The 22,857-nt window shown below is 33.0% G+C and overlaps 1 protein-coding gene across 2 annotated transcripts in view; it reads right to left on the bottom strand.

Annotated features, from left to right (window-relative positions):
- Positions 1-22,857, bottom strand: part of LOC118198566 (bestrophin-2a-like) — a 52,430-nt gene that overhangs the window by 6,576 nt on the left and 22,997 nt on the right. For both annotated transcript variants that reach the window (XM_035370265.2, XM_035370264.2), the window contains exons 2-9: positions 18,743-19,526; positions 18,495-18,629; positions 14,726-14,892; positions 14,481-14,635; positions 9,890-9,967; positions 7,384-7,536; positions 4,672-4,752; positions 4,414-4,565 (exon numbers count right to left, since the gene is read on the bottom strand). In XM_035370265.2, coding sequence (XP_035226156.2) covers positions 4,414-4,565; positions 4,672-4,752; positions 7,384-7,536; positions 9,890-9,967; positions 14,481-14,635; positions 14,726-14,892; positions 18,495-18,629; positions 18,743-18,921 — 1,100 coding nt within the window. In that variant the 5' untranslated portion in view covers positions 18,922-19,526. The remainder of the gene's footprint in view (positions 1-4,413; positions 4,566-4,671; positions 4,753-7,383; positions 7,537-9,889; positions 9,968-14,480; positions 14,636-14,725; positions 14,893-18,494; positions 18,630-18,742; positions 19,527-22,857) is intronic.

Raw genomic sequence — 22,857 nt, forward strand, 5'->3', positions numbered from 1 at the left:
ACAATAACTGAAGATAAAGTATCTCGCGTAATTCACGCTCAGTAGTCTTAAAATTACAGAATATAGATTGCATGAATTACGCAAGCATGATTTACTTAACTTCACTGCTTTAAATGTCAGCATTTTAGATGTATTAGTAATATAGGGTATGTTGATTCAATATTTAATTACTTCTGTTAAATAACGTATTTCAGTTGTAACGGATAGAACTCTGAAGATATACGAAAGCATTTATCTCTTTTATTTAGAAACAGTTAATATTAGCTGTATTGGGTAAAACTACAAATCACAGTTCATAGAAAGTTGTAGCATAATTCTTACAAAATTATCGTACAACATAACCAGCTGGTACGACTACCTGCAAACCTACTAGACTTGAGCAGAATATTTAATATTATAAATGGAACTTATTGCAAATACGAAGCTGATTGAACTGCTTGAAATAGATGCATAATAGGTGCATATTTTACACTAGCTAAGCAAACAAATCTTTTTTTTGAGATAGTTTCCTAAAAAGCAATTCAATTTAATCATTGACAGCCAGTGGCGGATAGGGCTGGAGCGATTTCGGGCTGATCAAAGAAACTTGAAAGATCGAATCGCCACAAATGACTGGGCGAGACAGTCCTGCGCGTGAGGAAACTTATAGAGGGAAGTAGAATTAATACTTTCACTCAAAAGCATATATTCCAATGATATACAAAATGCACAGATACGACAAATGGTAAAATATATTCTGTATAAAGTATCAATTTTTTGAATAATTTTGTCTGCTCACGTATATTTGAAAATATTTCAATATACTAAGCCAGTAACGAAATATTTGCCGACTAAAGTATTAGATTACAACCTAGTACATAATATGATTAGAGAGTCTACAAGCTCTTCAAAAGCCATTTCTAGAAACTTCGATTTAATATTTGACGCATCAAAATCGTTTGCATAAACTAGAAAGGCTGGGTTGTGATATAAGAACTACCTGCTAGATAATGCCAAAAAGTGAAACAAATGGACGTAGAAGAATCGTCCGATTATAATTCCAATTTCCCTGTCAAACAATTTAAAGTTACTGTTTTTAATTTTATAACGGATAACACCATTTCCTCGATGGAAAGTAAGTTTAAAGGGCATGGGAAGCTGTAAGACATATCACTTCTCGATCCCCAAAACTTTCTGAAGCCATTGTCGCTGAACTCTTTTGACTATTTATTTATATTGTTAGGGCACTATGCAAGTGTAACAACTGATAATCTTTAGGATGAATATCAGGACCTTGTAATTAAATGAAAAATACTAAAAAATTCAATTGAAAATCATTATTTTGAAACCGATACTGTCAGAAGAAGAGAATGCTCTATCTATTAATGAACGTTCATCCAAAGCTATATGCAATTTTTGAAAAATTTGCGTCATGTCTGTGTATAAATTACTCTTGAAATATAATATATATAGTAATGTATACACCAATGTCTTTTTTTGCTTATAAGTTTGTACTCACCCTGTATCACCTATCTATAACGCAAGTTGAATGAGAAAGAGCTTTTTCAAAATTAAAAATTGTAAAAAGTAGATTAAGGAGTACTATGAAGCAAGCTAATTTGGAGTCACCACTATTGATGAACATAGAGAAGGATATTTTGGCTAAAGACAAAACTGAAGATATAATGGAGGAAATATTTGCCCAGGCACCTGGAATTAAAAACTATTTAAATGGCTAATTTATGATTCAACCGCTGTTTTGTTTATATAATTATTTAGTTGCTGTTATTTATTGTTATATATAGATATATATGAATAAAGTGTTACTTTTCTGCAAATGTACATTTTTATTTTATAACATTATTTTTTATAACGACAATGATAACTTATATGTATGACATTCCATATGGGGCCTTAGAGCCGACATATTTTTTTCTGCCAGGGCCGATTTCTTTGGCGAATACGCCACTGCTGACAGCCAGTTTCTGAGACCGGTTATAGATTCTCAGATTTAAAATTCTTCTACTTCCAGTAATCTCAAGGAGATGGTGCTTTACATACCTTTAAGCTAGATGAAATGCAGCTGTTCAGATGAAGTTCATCTGTTCACATGTATTTTTTTCCCAGCGATTGTTCAAAAGTTCGCTCATGATCTCACAGAACTGAAGGTCGATACTAATGTTATATTTTCTCTCTCTTTCCCACGTTCCTTCGTAGTGTAACAAGGGGCAAATCTGATGCGTAATCGGTAGTTCGGAGTTCAAAATCCCATCGAGGGCATTGTACATTTTACACGTCTTCTACGTCTATAAACCTAATGACTCTAGCTCTAGAATGTAAGTTATCCCTATCATGATAGTCTTGTTGAAAGAGCGAGTTTGATTTTTCGTCATACAAAGAAATATGGCGATCGTGACTTCAAAGATAGTTACTAAGGAGGTTTGAAGAGGGAGTAGTGGAAGTGATATAGAATCAAAATATTATGAAAGCTCTGCAGGCAAAGATTCAGAAAAATCTAAAATGATTCCTTACTCTTAATACTAAAACGGAAGTGGACTTCTTGGACGAAAAATGCTCTAAATGTTATAATGGATGAAGACCCTATGAATGTTCAATGGCTACATTCTTTAAAATAATAGATATTAGTGCGGTTAATACTTATTTATTTCATGGCTACTTTAGAGAATCCTAATACAAGATGACTTCTATTTATGAAAGACCTGTATAATCATTAGTATCACCTGAAATGAAAAGGTGCTTAGCGGTGACTTGTTTGAATTGTGAAGACTGAGTATGCAACGTATTTTATCAGTTCTCATTTGCTTCGATCTTGACGAACAAGGTGAAGACAAAGAGACTTGAAATAGAAAACAAATTCTGTCTACCCATATCAAAAACAAAGGGAGACTGTGCAGGTGTCTCTTGTAAGATGCCAGCTCGAATGATATGCTCAAGAATCATTTGAAAAACTTGCCAATATGGCTGGTTTTTACTTTTTCGATTAAAAAAATACTTTTTATTTTTATCTTAGTTTATGAAAACAATTAGCCATGTTAACCGTGGTTCATTTTCCCCCCAGTATTTACTTTGTTTTGGGCGGTGGTGCTTTATGGCACATAACTTGCTTGGTTATTATGCGCCAAGTATATGGTTAGTTTTGTGAAATTAGCCATTTGCTTTCTCGAAAATAACCATCCTTTGTTTGAAAAGGCAAAGGCCTAAACAGAATAAGTACTGTGCTTTTAAAAAAATCAACTTTTATTTTGCCTTATACTGTACTGAAATAGTTTATCAACTTAGATATTTTGTTCTTACTTGAATCTAAAAATAGCATTCTAATAAAATAAGAAAAAGGCTTACAGAATAGAATTTATGAAACCGGGATTATCCAGGAGACTGGGTGTTTCAATATACATGGTTCAAATTTTTGAGTCGATTGCTAAAGGTACAACTGGGGCAGTTGATTACTAAGAGTACATCGCTAACAAGTACAGCAAAGCTTATGACAGCTTTCTGGCTAAATAAAGGGATGTCTATAGGGAGGATTAAGGTAAACGGGCTCGTAGTTGGGTAAACTCGGCACTTTGCAGAAATCACAACCAACCTGTTTACCGAGATTCGAGCTCGAGTTGAGTTACCATTATTTAGCGATCTCTTAACCATGGTACATCAGAAAAATTAAGTGCATAGTTTGTATTGGATATGAATTCATCCAAGATTTTCGAAATGTCTATAGTATCTATCATGCATCTGTCAAATAATTTTCTCTAACAATGAATTTGTAGCAAAACGTCAAAACAATGTTAAATATATTTACCGAGACATTTTCTCCCTGTGAGCAGCTCATTTAAAAAATTAAGATTCTTAAGCTTGCGATATTAAATGAAACATTCTATTAAGACTGACATTTTTAGCATTATAAGATATAGAATTTTAATAGACTATTTATTTTCACTTATAAATCAATAATGCAAAAAAAGAAAAAAAAACAGAAAAAATGGAAGTAATTTATTCTAGTTTAATTTAAAATGCTATAGACAATGTAGAAAGTAGATTTAAAGCAAAATAAACTTGAAATTATTTGCAAGTGTGTATAATATCGGTCGGTGAGACAAATGAAAGATTTTGTATTCATTTTGTTAGAGTGAAGTTCAAAGGTTTAGCAGGTTTCTCGATATACCCGCATCGAAACGGGTTAGCCTTCTTATCCCAATTCAAAAACTAGTTTTTCAGCAGTACACAGCTTCATTTATATATGCTGTGTTTGTTGGTGATTAAATATTAAATTATTTAAGAATGCGTTCTTGTAAGAGATATATTAAGAAATATCCTGTGTCATTATATTCAATTTAGAAGGAAACGTGCATGGGAATTTTAGTGCATGAAAAATTACCACTTCTTTTTATACTGCACTTTAAGAATGTTACTGCTTACTCTAAATTCATTGCAGATCCTAGATGTGGTTGCGATCTTAAGTTGAAAGATGATCTTGTGTATGGTAACTGTGGCTCAGCCTCATCCCAAAACATATCCTTCCCAAGTCGAGGATTACTTTGATGCATAACATCCACAACATTATAAGAAAACTACAAAATGAGAAATATTATTAGACTAAGAATACGATTAGTCATTATATTATACAAGCTGGCCAAAAATTTATTTTTGCAAAAGTAACCACAAACTAGAAATCACCTGTAAGTTTCTGTCCAAGCACCAGTTAAGCTCGAAATCATCATCATCCTCCCCAAACGGATTTATTAGTTGTTCTGCTACCTGTAATAAATCATTTAATATTGGTAACTAAAATGCAATTTAGCATGCTGTTAGTAACTGAAATCTTCATACAAAATATTTTAATAAGATTTGTTTTAAGAATACATTGAAACACTCAAAAGAGAGCTTGAAGAATATGTCCACGTAAATATGGAAAAATTTTCAAATTCCCTTCCAAAGTATTTAAAGTGTTAAGTTATTGAAAATATAAAAGTAAAAAGAAGCATGATTAAATAGTACATTATGAAATTTTACAATAATTTGAACACTCACGCCACATATATAAATATGAACGTTATAAAATGCCATAAGAATATCTGCTAAACTCGCTCAACTTAAATGTTTAAGAAAAGAGAAAAATATTTCAAGTTTTCGGAGATGAAAGTAATTTTTGATATCTCCTTCATGCCAGAAAATTAATAAAAGTCAACTAGATGAGGAGACAATGATAACTTTCGTGGCTTTAGTCAAATCGTGAAACAAAAAAAAAATGGGCTTGGTTATTTAAATAAAGGAAAAAGGCCATATTATGAAGCTGTTTTTAATTTAAAATCACATTCTTTAGAATTTGGTATTAGTTAAGAATACTGTTGCATGCTACCTGTTCATAGAGATGATCTTACTAACTACGCTAGGTTACAGTGCAAATTTCATTGAAATATATAAAAGTATCAAGATAAAACAGCAATAAATAAAGTGGTACGACAAGTTCTTCTTAATATCAATTTTGCAATATTTCAACAGCTTCTCTAACCTATATCTTCAAGAATGATGTTCAAGAGTTATCAACATACTATTCAACCTCATTTTCACACCAGTTCCCACAGATTAAATTCTTCCATTGATATTTCCTCGCGTTTACCATAATTGCCATTACTTTACCTTAATTACCATTACTACATTACGTTTAACAGTGCTAAAGATTCTATGACCAACCATGTTTCGTGGGAACCTATTAGTCAAACTCTTTCTTATATGCTTTTATATTTTGTTTTGTGTTTATATTAAAAATTATAAAAATACCAAAAAGCGAAGTAATAAATGAAAATCAAAAAACTCGCTCCAGCTCAGTGGCTAGCCCTTTAGACTCGGGATCGAATCTCACTGATCACTAATTTTTTCAAACTTAATATTCATAAAAGTTTTTTCCTCCTTACACTTTATGAAGTTATGTTGACAACAACTATCAAGTATTTTTCTCAGTTCTGCTCATTACTTTTATTTTATGATGTTTAAGTAGAAGATCCTTAAACCTAGGCACTCCTAAATGATTAATCCTTGGTTCTCCTTAACATGCCAAGAACGTAGATCATAAATTAGGTACAGAGCAAAGTACCAAACGGTAATCACCGAGTAGAGGCTCAGTATAGTCCCATGACTCTGAACTTACTGATTGCTACATGCTCGTAGCGTCTTAATTTATGGGATTTCCTAAGAGGAAAGGAAAGTGCTTCTGGAAGTTTCGAAAAGCGTCACTACTACAGCTTTGAAAACATTGGAAATTTACAAAATTACGCTAAATTGGCGTGGTAGGGCCAAGGTTTGCCAAAAGGATTTTTGCTCATATCACGAGTTCTATTTGAGCCCTTACCATTTAAATGTAGCTCGATTCAGAACTAAAACTTCTACTAGATAATATATGAAGTACGTATTATTAATACAATGTCAGCTCGATTCAGAACCAAAACGTCTACAAGATAATATGTGAAGCATGTATTAGTAATACAATGGCGTATATTTACGTAGTCAACAGACATAACAAAATACGATAGCTGCTTTAAGAATAATTGGGGACCTCAAAATTCTAAATTTGCTGCTCCTTTCCCTAAATTCATCTGTTCTCTCAAATTCGAGATCTTTCCATGTTATACAACACTACTTGAATTGACTACATTGAAAAAGGTAACTAAAATTAACCAATCATAGCTTGTCTCTACAATTGCATCTACTTCGGTATAAATACCGCACGCAAGTTAATTACGTCATTCTTTTCCCTAGCTTCTACCTTGCTAACATCTTCGCACTGCTTCGCTTCTCAGTCTAAGATGCCTACGTCTTACTTTAAAAATCAGAGTACATAAAAATTATCGTATTGAAATATGATTGGATAAATCTCTTGTCTACAAAATGATCTGATGCGAGTTATAATGGAACAAAATTATGTTCTGAAATGGTTACATCTGGAAGTTTGTGGTATAAGCCTTCATCTGTTTAACGACGTAGACATATCTATCCCCGACCATAACGACTGCAAGCTGTTAAAGTATCCAGATACCTCCTACGTATTAAATTATCACACACATGTACATATATAAACAGAAAAAGCTATAAATATTCTATTACGAGTGAAAAAATTAATTTGTACAAATAATTTAATATCGGGTTTTGAAGCAGGTTGATAAATTACTCAAATTTAATTGTAATTAACTACTAATATGCAGAGTCATCCTATTCCAATTAGTTTTAATGGACATCCTTATTTCCAAAAATTATTCAAAATAATTCTGCCTTTTAGCTGACAAAAATAATGTTACATTTCGTGAATATATATATATATCACGATGTCCTACTGACTAATATATTTCACTTTTTAAATATAGAGGTTTGGGAAAGTAGTCAAGACTTAATTACCTTTAACCATCCCATATAAAAGAAAAATTGCAGCAAGGTGAACACTGGAACATACAGATCTATTTCATGACCAGGATATCCTTTTTCTGGGTTCAAATACTGACGACCCATCACAGTAGCAAGAAAATAGGTATAGATTGCTAAAGTAACTACCTGGGGAAAAAAAGATTATTCTTAGCTTTCTTTATTACAACGTAAACCTTTATAGAACCATTTTTTATTTTAAATTTTTCTGAAGATTCAATTTTATGCATTTGTTTTCACAGATGTATTTAGTTGTAATTCAGTGCAGCATGATAATATGCAAAATATTTTTGATGAAATCTAAGTAACCCAACAGATAAATACTTACTGAAACAGAATGGAAAACAAAACTTGTTTGGCACTTAACGTGTTAATAATTATTATATCGATTATAAAGAGCACGCGAAGATTACCCTATCCATTTCATAGTCAATAAAGTTTCTGACAGATAGCGTTGCAAAGTAAGTCTATGCTGCAAATGAGAAAAATTCTATTAGCATTCCGTTTCGACCAAGTTTAAGCCTGCCATGGATATTTGTTTTCTTCACATACAAAATAAATGAAAGATAAATTTTCCAATTACTACCTTTCAGTTATTTGTGAGATACAGAAATCCTGTTTATAATCAGGATCATTTGAGTAAAAACTGTTTTTTTTTTTTTTTTCAGATCCGTAACACATTTTGATACACTTACGATAGTGTCTATAAACTTTTATCTAAATTTGAAGTCTTCTTCAAAGTACTCTGTTAAGAGTACAAAGTATTGAACTCTAAATAGAGCTCTTTGTATTCAGTTAGAAAATTTCTGTATATCCTGTATTCGGTAAATGTAATGCTATATTTTTAAATGTATATCTGTTCCGTACATTTCTGTATTTCTATATGGAAATTTTCTGAATATGTGTAATTTCTGTATATCCATTGAGGAATGCATTTTCTTCTAATGTGTAAGCAGGGTTATTCAAAAAGGCAACAAAGCTTCTACTCCGAAAAGCGACTTAGAAAGTTATTTGCAAGCTATTTTGCATTCGTTGGATTCTATATACTGTAAACTACTCGTCTACCCACTTTCCATTATTTTTAAGGGGCACTAGTCAAAAAGGGGCAAGTTTTTTCATCATCTTCTTAGATAGGAGTGATGAAAATCAAGCATAATTTTTTTAATATATCACTGATCGATGAGACCCTAGATCATAGAGAACGTTTTCGAATATATGAAAAGATGAAAATCATTTGTTGCATGGAGGAATTTGTTCCTAGCGATATAATATCTTACCTGTCTATCAGTATGGGCCTTTTTCCCGTACCTCACAAAGTTTACGACTGCCTGTCGATCCTCACATTCTTGTTTTCAAGAAACAAGTAACAGACGGCATTTAGCAGCAATGGATGATTCAATAATTACTCAAGTTAGTGGTCTTTCAAGTTCTGAACATTTTAAATATGCTAGACAGTTCGCTAAAATGATCCAGTTTGCTTCATATATCACCCGTAGCTTGCCAAAGGAATTAACCATAAACGTGCACACTTGTACGAAAGCTGTCCTAAAAGCTACGGACAGATTTCGTACAACTTACTGTCTGCATTACTAGTGAAATGCAAAATGCAAAAACCAAGGTATCTAAGTTTATCGATGTAAAACTGTTTCAGCTAGTTTCCTCTCTAAATGTTAACTGCTCATTTCTTTGAGTCATGAAACAGAATAAAGCAATATTCCCTGTGTATATATATATATTGTATATATATATATATTTATATTCTATAATCTTTTACAGTAGTTTTCGCAACTCTTTCTTGTATTGAAATTCTTATCAGATATCTGCTCAGCATATCCTTTGTTCATTTCGCTAGGCGTGTATCACCTGGTTTATCTCTAAGATGTCCGTTGCCATTTTCCAAAAAATCTTTGATTTACTGTATGCAAGCCTAGTAAATTTATTCCGCCTTTTCTATAGTATTTCCAGCTCATTACCCCAATCTCGCACTGCTGATCAATTAAGAATTATCGAGGGAAACACTTAAATATATTCTGCTTTTTAATTAAATTTCGTTAGTTTCCGAAATTTCCGCTAAACAATCAGTTTTCACTCTCGATGTTTAGCACTTTACAACTTCCATTTTTCATTTTAGATTAAATGCAGGAAGTACGAATAAACTAAAAACATTTTTTTCTTTGTACTATTTATTTAAACAGATATTTTGAAAATGTTTAACGCTAATTTTTCTCTTATGCAATCTTAGTCATCTGATTCAATGTTGAACTTAATCAGTATATGATATTATAGCAACCGAAGCGAAACATTTAACCTATGTGCTTGCCCGATTTTAACTCGAAACATTCATAAGCACTTTTAGTAGTTCATGAATCGGACAGGATTCACGCACAAGAAATTAACGGTCAATCTGATCATTTATGCTACATTTGCTTTAATATCCTTCAAAACAAGTATTTAATTTAAAGAAAAACATTCGACTTTTTACCTGCGTATAAACAAGAGGTATGCTGATCCAATCAAAGCTGAAAAGAAGCCCACAATTTCCTCGAAATGTGTGCATTTCCTAAAAATAAAGCATAATTAGCTGCCACAAATATAAGATACAGTTTATCAGAAAATATAAGATACAGAAAGAGAAAAAGTCTAGAAAAGCTTTTAGAAAAGCAAGTCTACAACTAAAGGATTATTACGAAATAAATACAAACATTTCTAATTCAATATGAAACCAGGACAATTTAGAGAATTCAGGGAACTTGCATCATAGTTTTGTACCATTTTATAAGTTTTTCTGGGTTTCCACTCGTCACAAGTCCTCTTTCCTTCTAAGAAATTTTTACCTCATTATATCGCACTTACAACTAAGGCAAACTGCTAAAAAAATTTAATTTCGACTTCTTGCTGCTTATGAGTTCAAAGCAGACAAACAGCAGCTAAATATCTACTCACATGTTTCGTTATGATTACCTTCGGAATGAACGAGGATAATTTTAAGAAGCTCTGAAGCTTGAAGTAGCCCCACAGTGAATCACTCTAGAGACCTAATGATGACTATTGTTTAAAGGGACTGGTGAATGCTGATCCTAAAACATATTTAGCGAAAGAGCTTGCAGTTTTGCAAACTGTACAACTATCTGTAAATGATTGGAAAAGTGTGGGAAAATGGAACATGAAGACAACGGGCAAATTGTATGTTCCAAGCTATGCGGATGAACCCTTCTGGAACCTTCTCAAATCTGAAACCTTTCCACCCGAAAACAGTTTATAATTTTGACAGTTCACCAGCGATCTAATTCATTAAAGCTTGCTGAGATTGGACGTTGACTCTTAAAAGTCGGGCAATAATGAATTACAGATCGTCAAAAATTAAAATAAAAGGAAAGCAACCCAAGCTATTCGTAATCTGCAACTAGTTTTTGGTTGCTTTCCCTTTATTCAAGGTTCAGACTTGGCACGTGAAGGTGCAGTTGCCCCTCGCTCCCTATATTTTGACTTCGCTGATTTTTTTTTTTTTTTCGTTTTAGTCTATGTGTTATATGTTTGATCAGATAGCCTGCCTCAGTAAATGTAGGCGGCCAGTGTAACTCTGATTCAAAATCCAGTTACGGCCACGTGGCAGTGCTGATTAACGACCACGTGTTTCTGAGACTCCTTTGCCGATGCTTTATTTTTCTTCTTCTTTCCCTTTTCTAGTAATTTTGTTCTCCTGATGAGGAGGGACCTTTAGTTGCCTTCGAAATCGATTGTGTGTTTTAACATATGTACACTGAATACAAGCTTGTTATTGAGATTGTGATTTTTAAATGCCAATTTTTTTAAATGATTTTATAAAAGGACAAGTGGTCTAATGGGTAATCAAGAGGATTGGGCTTATTTACTCATGGCTTGTGTTATTCTACAAGATCAGACATCCCTTCTCAGCTCATCAAAAAAAAAAAAAAAAAAAAAAAAAAAAAAAAAAAGACCTTTTATCAGCTTTAATGCTTTTTAAACTATTGGGACACTATTTCAATTAATTCTTTACCGGGCAACTGAAGATATAACTTTCAAGTTCTATCGGCATACGCTCAAAATTCTATCAAAGAATTTTACGTATTTTTATTCGATCATGACAAAACATGAGAAAATTCATGAAAAGCATCCATGCAGCCAGTTCAATAGCCAGGATTCAAACCCACATCTAAATTCCTAATGTACAGCTAGTTTATCTACTCTGCTGCTGTGAGTCTTCTTACCAGCAAGCAGCCAACCTGATCTGGACAGTGGATATCGATGCTGGCTGTCGTGTTATTGAGATGGGCTTCGAATCCCGAAGAAGACGTGGGTGTTTGTGTTTTCTCAAGTGTCTGTGTGATACGGGGGCACTTATACTGGACACGCGAAAGTCATCTCGAGTAGTTGGGGGAAGACAAGTAAGAAAGACTCTCGGATCCATTCACTAGAGTGTTCATCAGAATTGGAGCAGACCTGCACAGGTAGTGTGGTGGCACTCTGAAATTCCGATAGCTCACCCCCTTCTACCTGTTATCTCCACCGATCAGCAGCCCAGAGAAAGAAATTAATTTCTCTTACAAAAGAGGGAAAGGCTTTGAGCACAGTAGCTCTTACTCTCTAAGGTATTAGGAACAGTGAGAGTTGTGTTTTATTCCGAGTTCCTCGATAAGTTTTTGTTTCAAATATAACATCTATTAGTAAGAAGTGCAGGTCGTATAGATATAGACCCGTCGCACTAACTGTGCATTTCCACACCAATTTTGAACTCCCGAAGAGGGCAATTTCAAAAGTCTCCCACCCCTCTTCTGTTACCAATAATCTCTCGAGAAGACTTTCGAATTGCTCTGTATTTTGAGTACCCCTTTCCTGCACAGACAGTATACGCTTAAACACCCATGCCTTCTACGAGATTCGAACTCGGGTCTTTCAGTATGTAAATTAGCATGCTTCATCTTTGTATTATACTTTATTATTTGTATGTTTGTGCATTATTTTTACTACATATATATTTGAATTCATTTTGCATATGTATTTTGTATTCGATTATTGTATTGTGCATTATAGTTTTTTTCTGTATTTTGAGATTTTCTTCTTCCAACTCATTTGTACTGTGTATTGAATATTTTAGTGTAACATGGTCTATCATCGATAGTCTGGCGGTATTGCGACAAAAGCCTTAGTGCCCTTGTGTAGAAATAGCAGTATTTTCTGTCCAATATTTGAATCTGGTTTTTGATTGTCAAGTAGTAATACACGATAATATAATTTCTGCAGCTTCAGGTATTTCGTGTATTTTCTCAAGTATTGCTTAGTTGCTTGTTTATTAACTGTGCACTTTAGTCTAAACTTGTATTAAGTTCTAATGTATCACTGAATTGCTTGTATTCGCTTATACCTGATTAGTTTATACCTGCTGAACATTATTTTGTATAAATTTTACAATACAGTAACCCAAACTTGTATATATCTAGTAGACGTGCCTGGTAAATATAGTAAGGTATTTTCATCAACGCGCGTGTGGCATCCTACTTTGGTGTACTACATCTGTATAAATTAATATTAATGTAAAATCTATACTGATTCAAATGTATCGTGGCACTATATAAAAAGAAAACCAAGTTAAGGCAATTCAGTATAAAATGCTTATCTTTTGTACAAGTGTAACTTACTGTGTACCATATATTCTATAACTTCTTTATATTTGCTACTATTCAAGCGCTATACTAAAACACATGTATTTAAAAACCATCTGTATGAGCAACAGCAGTGCGCAAACAAATCTTACCTATGTAATACAACCCTGTACTCTAGGAATGAGCTTAAGATGCTTACCTGTAAAAAATTTTGAACCAAACGTATATATTTATACTCTGATTGTAATCTTCAAGTGCCTTGTTTACACATGTAAATATTTCTTTTTGAATTTAATGAACGCTCAGGCTGCGACCTGGCACCTAATGGCTAACTTTTACTGGGTTGGTAATTAATTCTGCAAGGATATTTCATATATACGTGAGTCGGGAGCCAACTCAAGGGTTCACTGTCACTATCCACTATACCCGGCTGGATGCACTATCTCTTAACAGCAGATGATAGAAATATTCACACTTAATTTCATAATTTAAATTTCGAAAGAAAAGTTACATTAATCCAATACACAACGTGGACACTTTTACTGCAAGTAATACATTAAAATCATCGAATTTTGTACAAATGAAGCTGTTTAATAACGTTCCTGCATGAACAGCATTTACTTTTAAATGCAAGATTTCCTATGTTACTTGATTGTAATAAATGCTATATTCATAGCATTGTTTTAAGTAGTAAGATTTCTCACTATCTTTTTCAAAGAGCTAATATACTTATGCTCTTTGAAAGAGAGGGAAACATCTGTCCTTCCTGGAAGTGCTTAAAATTTTTAAATAAATCTCACATATGTCGAAGGTTAGATTTTGAAATTACTATTTTGTTACTAAAACTTTAGTTAATTAATATAATTATACTGCATGTTAAGAAAATTAAGAATTATTTTTTAAATCTATTATCGTTGCTATTAATTTACAATCACCGCAATATGACTGCAAACTTTCTCCATTTGTGGTTTCAATGTATAAATAAAGTTTTTAACATTAATTTTAAAATGCATAGTTGAAAAGAAAGTCCACCCCAGGCAAGGGAGTAGATGCACAAGATCTTTTAATACTATACTCCGTCTTCTATTAAATCAAAATTATGGGTATATTCAATGGCTACAGGCACTGGATTATACATACTAATCTCTAGTACAGTTCTGAAACCCCCAATTTTTTCCTACAACTTACCTACTAACGGCTTGCAAATATTTGCAAACTGTTACTAGGTAAAACTTTGGAATCGAAATGGAGTTGCATACTTTATAAAAACCACTGTTATCATAATCATAGCTAAGTGTCAAAACCCCAAAAAATTCATTACTATGTAGTTAAAATGATAAAAAAGCATATTGAAATAGAGTATAGTAAGCATACAAATAATAACATTTTAACTTATAAGGTACACATTTTATTTAATGTCAAACAACTGAATGGAGAGAGAATTTGACTTACATCAAGCAAATGTTTGAAAAGAATGTCATCTTTTATACGGCCTTCCCGCCGAGCTCTTGCAGCCACCGATCCAAACCATTGGGCAGGTACCCACCATTTTCCGTGAGTCATCAGCACGGCATCGTACACTTGCCGTTCTTCCTTAGTCATTAATCCTAAAATTAAATATTAACTAGCGATCAGGTTTTTAACTCAATAAAATTCGGAAATAATTTAAATGGACGTAAATCAGGACAAAATTTTACCTGCTTCCACTAAATGGTCTATAGTGGGGAAACGTTTCTTAACTGCAGGACTAATTGCTTGGAATGTTAAAGCCGCCATTAGATTTAGGTATCTTGCTAAAGTTCTGCGAACAATACGCCCACGTTCATCAGCTCCATTCACATAAGTAGAAATAAGCATACAAGCTCTGAAACAAGTACATTTTTGTTTAGAAAATGATGTTAAATATAAGTATTTAAAATGTACTACCTAACACTTGTTGATACGCAATATTTAACATCTACGAATTCAGGTTATATTGGCGATTTTGTGGCGAATTGAAACGATTCAAATAAGTAAATGTCAACCTGTCTATCTAGTTAATGTACAACCAATCTGATATTTCAGTTTTTACATTTCCCAACTATCTCACCAACTCTGCCGCTGAGCATCAGTTAAAATATTAATCCAGATTACTTCAAGACAAGTATGAGCGGTTTCTGTTGATAACTTTCAATATATTTTAGAAGCTTCTGAAAGAGACGCAAGAAAATTAAGATTTGATAAATAAGACTAAAGCTTATCATTTGTCATTCTGGGAAAAATAACTGGCAACAACATTAAGAGTAAAGAAAGTGGCAAAGATTCTTCAGTGTACCATATATCCATCTAAGATACCTTACCCCCCCCCCTTATCATAGGTTGAATGCAATTATTTAAACTGTGAAACTAGCTAGGATTATTTTTATTATGGCCATCTGAGTAAGGGAGAGATGCCTTCGTGGAAAGAACAAAATTCTCCAAGAAGGCATCCTGTCCTTGTAAATCTAATAATAAAATCTCGATCACTGGTTGGTCGAAATCTGTTAGGATCTTTATGTAGAAATTAAATATTCCTACAGCCTTAGAAATTAAGTTAGTTAATTTAGTTACACACAACAAAAGCAGTAATGGCTATCTTACTTTTTTACCTATTTATATACAAAGCTATCAATAACACATTCTAAATATTAGGATCTGAAGAAAAGACTTCAAAACAAAATTTGTGGATACCAGTAAAGCTTTAAAAATATTAATGTACTTCTAGCCTCTCTTATCAAAACTCTATGCACAGAAACTTACAAAAAAAAAAATGTTCCGGTATTCGACCATTAAACTCTTATTTGAAAGACAAATTCTTATATGAGAGTAAAATAATTTCTGTCAATATTTTTTTTAAATTATCCTATAAAGGCTTATACTGTACTTGCTATGCATGAAATATTTTGAACTATTCACAAAGAATATTTTTGATGCCGCTAAATGAAAAGTGGAATACATATTTAATGAGAATTTAGCTTTATTGGGTTATGTCAACAATACAAAGCATATTTTGGTGTTATCAAAATATCTTAAAAGAACGAATTTTTTTCTTCAAAGCATCCTGATAAAATTGAAGATCATTCAGCTTAATAACTAGCATTTTCAACTAAAGCTTTGGCTATAAATACTGGTTAAAACTGAAATAAAGAAATCATCGTTGGCAGCATTAGTTGGAATACCAATGTTAGCTTCGTATTTTAAATGGGCTGTATTTTAAAATATCTGCAACTAAAGTGTTTCTTTAATTGCTGCTGATTAAAATGATTTTAATGTTCATTGCATCATATCGTAGTGTTCCAATACAAACAAAAGTGGGTAAAATTTCAAAGAAACACTAATAAAACAACGTTCGAAAGAACACCAATAGTTTTACATTCGATATAGTCGAATTTGGTGTGTAACTGCTAATGGTTTTGATTTATTTAATTATGGCGAAGCACATTAGGGTTATCTGTCTAAGGGGTGGTGTGGTGTATTTAGTTATGGCAAAGCACACTAGGGCTATCTACCTAAGGGAAGGGATGCCTTCGTGGAGGACGTTCTAAGAGAAACTGTCTCATATACACGTTACACATGGGGAAAACCACGAAAACAACCATGCAGCCAGTCCGTTCGCGGGATTCGAACCTCGGACCGAACTACCAGTGTTCAACGACTTTACCGCTCGGCCGCTGGTGGGCCATTGTAACTGCTAATGAAAAATATCTGAAGTAGCAGTCGCAATGAAATAAAATACTTCATTTATTAGACTTGTGAAATGTGCCTAGGAAAAAAGTAAACATCCTTTTGCATTTCAAGCAGTTTCAATCAATATGTAGTCAATCACGCTATCAAATGCTTTACAGGCTACAGTAATATATGCAATAGCTCTGATAATGTTCAAAATAAAATGATCATGTGATCTTTGGCGATCTTGAGTTTCCAATCGTCTGATATCCTTTTTCACGGGAGACCTTGCCAGAAAAGTTCGTTAAAAGATTTCGAAATTTTTTGAATGGCAACACCCACTTTTTTTTTCTGTGCCCAAAATGATCAGCACACTGAAAAACTACAAATGATATTATAGGCGGATGAGGTGCATTTCCTTATAATTTGGAACGAAAACTCCAAGAACTGCGTCACTTAGCTGACGAAAATCCTCACAATATGGCGTCTTTGCACGAAGCTTTAGTGACTGCGCCGTGCGGCATGGCAAGCACATTTGTTCTTTGTTCGTACTTCTTCAAAGAGTTCACTTCCATTGGTAAAAAAAATGTGCATCATCACAAGCACTCAGTATAACAATAGTGTTAGAGAATTACGTAATTCCAGAATCGCAGCAGGGAAATGCCTTTAATGGCATTCTATGGACGGATGGATGGATGATGGTGCTCCTCCACACGTCGCCACATGTGTTAGGTAAGTGCCACAGCAGCATTTTGTAGATACAGACGTCTCCCGCATTACTGCGGTTTCGTGGCCACCGCGATCCTTCGACTTTCTGGGTTTGTCTTTACCTGAAATTTAAGGTAATCGAATCTATGAGGTTTGTTAAAATTCAAAGATAACATAAAACGTGAAATTACGCAGATTACTCCTGCGATGCTACGTTCACCATTGTTATCAGCAATCTTCCGCATGCAACACATTATTATTTGTGAAGGTGAGCATGTTGAAAACTTAAAATTCCAATAAGTTTCCCCCCCCTCTCCTGTCTCGTGCTGTAGTTGGTCCTTTATAATGCTCTTCTTTACAAATATTTTACGCTGGCAATTTTCGTCATATATGTATGGTTCCAACGCCATTTATGGTTTTTCAGTGCTCTGATCATTTTGCGCAAGAAAAAAGTGGGTTTTGTCATTAGAAAATTTTCGAGATCTTTTCACTGTAACCGTGAGCGCCGTATTGTTTTAAATCATCACAACTTCGAGCGTATACCTTCAAATAATACGATCTGAAACTTCATTTGGTTGATCAGATAGGGTTCACACATCAAGGAAGTTTTCTATAACCACCCTGCATATCCATTCGCTATCCCCCGTGTGTTTGAATAATTAAATATGGCAAAGCACATGAGAGTTATAGGCTTAAGAGAAAGGACGCTTTTCTGATATTTACTTCCCATATCAATAAAACACGCCTGAAGCTAGCCCATTTACCAAGTTAAGAACCAGTCAAATACCAGGTCGAAGTACTAGTATTCAATAACGTATCTACCTAGCCACTGAAAAGAAAAAAAAAAAAAAACACTTTATAACAGCAATTGTCACATTGTGCGACTTCAGTGAGTTTAAAGGTCTTTTAAGAACTGACCAGAAATTATATAAATACAGCTATCTAAATTTCAAAACTAAGCTAATAATGCATAAAAGAAGCCAGTTAAAATGCGTCAAAAATTTTGTGGCAGTTAAGTGTTTATTCGTTGGCAAATCATGTTCAAGAACTATTCCGTATAAAATTTTAACTTACTTATCTGGCCATGGAATAGCAAGATACTGTTGCCACCATCTTCCAACGACAATGGTAACATAAAACCCAAGAACAAATGACAAAGGAATAAGATCTGTGAAAGCTTCGCAATAAATTGCAAGCTTTTCAAATACCCTGTAAAAGTTTATTTAAAAAATATGTTACGTTCTAGTAAATATTTGTGAATATCATTTTTGTATTAAGGTACTTTGGAAAAAATTGAAAAGAAACTAGAAATCTATACTTACACACGCTGATTCTCAGTCAGAACTACCCTATAAAGGGCAAGTAAGAAGTAATAGAAACCAATAAATATTAGCATTTCTCGGTAGAGAAGCTTATAGATGCTTCCCCTCCATCTTGTTAAGAGCTTAGCAAAGCCGCAAAGACGAGCTTTTGAAACGTGAAGTGAATATGTCACCGTCATTGTAACGATTTACACTTTCAAGTAACGAATTCACTGTTCAATATTGTATGAAATAAAAAAATGCAACTTTAACGGGCTGTAATACCCTTATATATAGTAGATAGTTTTTAATTATTTTTTTTGCTATGAAAAAAAAACAGTGCACAGTTTAGAAACCTTTCCCTAAACTTATGATGCAGTAAATCTGAAGTTCTTCCAACTTCTTATAATGTCAAGAGTGCATAATGTCTCATTCACTAAGCCAAAGCACACTAAGTCTATCCCCAAACCATCTCTAATAAATAATTACAATTTGCTGCTTGTTGAAACCACACATGTCAATCTTGAACAGAAGAATTTATGCACTTCTAACAGAAGGCGTCAATTTCAGTATTGGTCCATTTCAGGTGTCCAACTGGATTTGCCAAGGAGACCAGAAGTCGTGGCCAAGAGCCACAGCAACTTGACTTTTAGGAAAACAAACTCTCATAATGAACACTGGACAAAGGGGGTCCAACATGCGTGGCCAATGCAGTAGAGAACTTGAACGCAAATTAAGACTTCAACAGTTGTCAAGTAGTAGGCACGTGGTCCACTTGAATTAATTCAGTCAAGCTGTTTTTTACCTAAAAGAAAAAAAAAGACTTCATTAAGACTTAAGAATTCAACAGAGGCATTTTATGCATAGGTAAAGTAAGAATTTTTGGAATTTAAGACCTTTAAAATCTACTTTTATCAGTTCTTGGCATTTTATTAAGATGACAGTCTTTTCTCCCAGTATTTATGAAATACTTAAAATGATATGCAAGTGAAACAAAAATTTAAATCAGCTTCTGAGAATTAAGAACTTACCACCTTTATTAATTAAAACTTAAAATTATCATTAAAAATGTAGTTTTTGAAAATTTATCAGGTGAAGAGCGAGATTATACACCGGGAAACATTTACAAATCAATGAGCACTAAGCAGCGAATACATTGAGGCAGTAGCTTTAAATTCAAAATTAAAACTCTATGAAAAGCTTACAATTAGCGATTATCAGTTGTTTAATTTACAGAAAAATGTAAAAGCCAAATGATGAACCGAAAATTCATAATGGTTTTGAAGTATCTGTAGCTTAGTCTTTGTTTTTCGCATTCCGTTATTTTACTCTCCCACGGCATGTTTCGTAACAAGATCCTGAAAATGTCTTTTAAGGCCTTAAATTATCACATAGCTGACCTGGGAAGTTGCTTTTCTTGGTATTAACGTCTTTTACAGACTGATGTTTGATAAAGTACAACAAATAACGCGAAAGTTAACTGTCCAAGATGATTTCGTGGAGAACTTTCCAATAGAATGAAGCTTATTACCATTATAATAAGAAAACCCTCAAAAAGAACCATGGGACCAGCCCAGTCACCTGGTTTCGAAACCGAATTATTTGACGAGACGTAATGTCCAATGAGATACATTCTGCAAGAGAAGAAGAGGAAGAATAACCTTGCTGTTTACGTTAGCTATACATAAGTCATGTGATCATCTGCATGTTTGTTTACATTAGCAACGCATAAGTCACATGATCTCTGATGTCATCGGAATGTATCTCATTTAGCTTTCAAATTAAAACTATACGTAAATTAAACTACTTAAAAGCAATATATATTAGTTTAACAATTTATATTTTTATTGTTTTTAATAGTATCTTTTGATTGGCTAATAATATATCTACTTTATTCATTTGATTTATGTCAAGTTTATAATTTTTATAAACATTTTCAGCATTATTATCGAGAAAGAAAATGTCTCATGATTAATAAAATATGTATCTAACGCTATATGTTTCGTTTAAGCTATTTTTACCTATAATATTCATTGTTAGAGCAGCCGAACAAAGAATTTATAAAAATGAATTTTGTGAAATATACATGCGACTTTGATTTACATATACACTTATGTTATATTAAATGTTGAAGTTAATAATAAATAATGGGAATCGCCATAACGTGAGTAAATTTGTAGTACTATAATTTCTAGTCCTATAAACTTATTTTTGTTGTGCCGGCTTCCTTTTCGTTAGTTTCTTCAAACATTTAATTCTTTGGAGTATTCTTTTTGCTATAAACGGAAAACAGAGTTGCTTCCTGCTTATTAAAGAACTGTATTTTGAACTCATCTTTACTTTTAGAATTTACCGAATCAAATGCTTAAAAAATAGTTTTCAATAATTTCACTTTAAAAGTTTCATTCTCTTTAGTCTACGTAAAAATATATATACTTTCTTAATGAGATAAAATCTTTTCCTTTCAGCATAATCGAGGATTTAATTCTGGCAGCATCACCATCACGCATTATGATAAAAAGCATGTTTTATACTTAAGACTAAGTTCTCGAAAGCATGAGTTCTGGCAAAATATCTGTAATGCAGGAAAAAAGAGCTCAGCTTTTAAAAAAACTCAGCGGCATTCGAAAATTGTTAAATGATATTATAGAAAACTAGAAAGTAAAACAAATTTTGCCATCACGGAACTTCAGTGATCGTATGAAACATTCTGAAATGATATTGAACTGAGTTTTTAGTCAGAAAAATACTTTAAAATCTTTTCTAACCTAACTAAAACTGAACTAAACTGAAACCTTACTGGTCTTGACTGGCAAAAATCAACTTAAACCTTTCATATACTACATGCACTATATTTTACTACAGGTAAGGGGCTTTAAACGCTATTAAAAATAATTTTGAAGGTAAGAAAGAGGATATTAGATATGCGGAGCCTAAGATACCTGTTTAGAATCGCACGCACTATCAAAGTGGATGAGAATTCAGAAATTTGGTATTAAAAAAAAAAAAAAAAAAAAAAACAGATCCATATGGAAGCAGAATCGAACAATAGGGGGATATTAATGAATAAAATTAAAATTACTTCTACAGAATTTTCTTAGCTCTCTCGTTGATCCATTGCTTTTCTTACGACTCATACCAATTTGACTTTAATTTTTTTTTTTTTTTAATTCTGTGCTGCATTTTGTCATAAGCCTTTTTTGCACATGCTTACAAACTATACAGTAAGAAATTTAAACAAAAATCATTTCAGATATTCGGTCAAGTTTACGAAAGCCGCCGATAAGAGAAGGTTTACCTTTACTAAAACTTCTACGGCTCAGTTTCTGTATTCATTTGATTTTGCTGTTGAATATAAATTGTCAATGACACAAACAACTAAATTTAAAATTAATTTCTTATCAATACTAAATTAACCTCAAAAACTTTCCCTTGGATAAGCTTATTTAGTCTGCAGGGTAGACATTTTGCCGCCCGATGCAATTTCTGCGGGTCCTAAATTCTAACAATTTTGCCGTCCCTGAATTCTGTATTCTTCAGTGCTTCCCCTAAATTTTGCTGCCTGTTTCTTCGACAAAGTCTACAAATTTTACTCTCCGATACGACTGCACCGTTTGCTCTGGCTCTAGCGTCGATCTTTTCAGTCTGTGATATTTACCGATAATCCAAGGAAAGAATGTTGTCAGTAAATGTCAGATATTTTAAATTACAACTTTACATAGGTTGAATATAACTCAAATTTTATGTTTTACGTAAATAAAAAATGTTAGAAAATAAAAGAAATGTTCATGAGATAGTTCGAATAAGAGTGCATGAAACAATTCAAATAAGTTCTCTTTAAAAATGCCTTAAATTTTACTACATTTATAACATGCATTTCACAGATGCTTGCAGACTGCATTTGAGGTAAGCGGTGATTAATTGCAATAATGCTTGCAAAGTAAGTACGCATTTCACATTACCACAGTATATAACTGATTTTTAATAAGTGAAGTATGTTTTATACAATTCAGCAATACTCTTCGCAGAATGCATTCCAGTAATTAACACGAATACGTCAAGCAAGATTAAGAACAAACGCTATGTAACAGGAAATTATGTCACATACGGAAATACGGTTACACTAAATTTATGAA

Source organism: Stegodyphus dumicola, chromosome X1 (genome assembly GCF_044657685.1).
Source record: "Stegodyphus dumicola isolate Sdum_Otavi_A_Nest chromosome X1, ASM4465768v1".
Lineage (NCBI taxonomy): Eukaryota > Metazoa > Arthropoda > Arachnida > Araneae > Eresidae > Stegodyphus > Stegodyphus dumicola.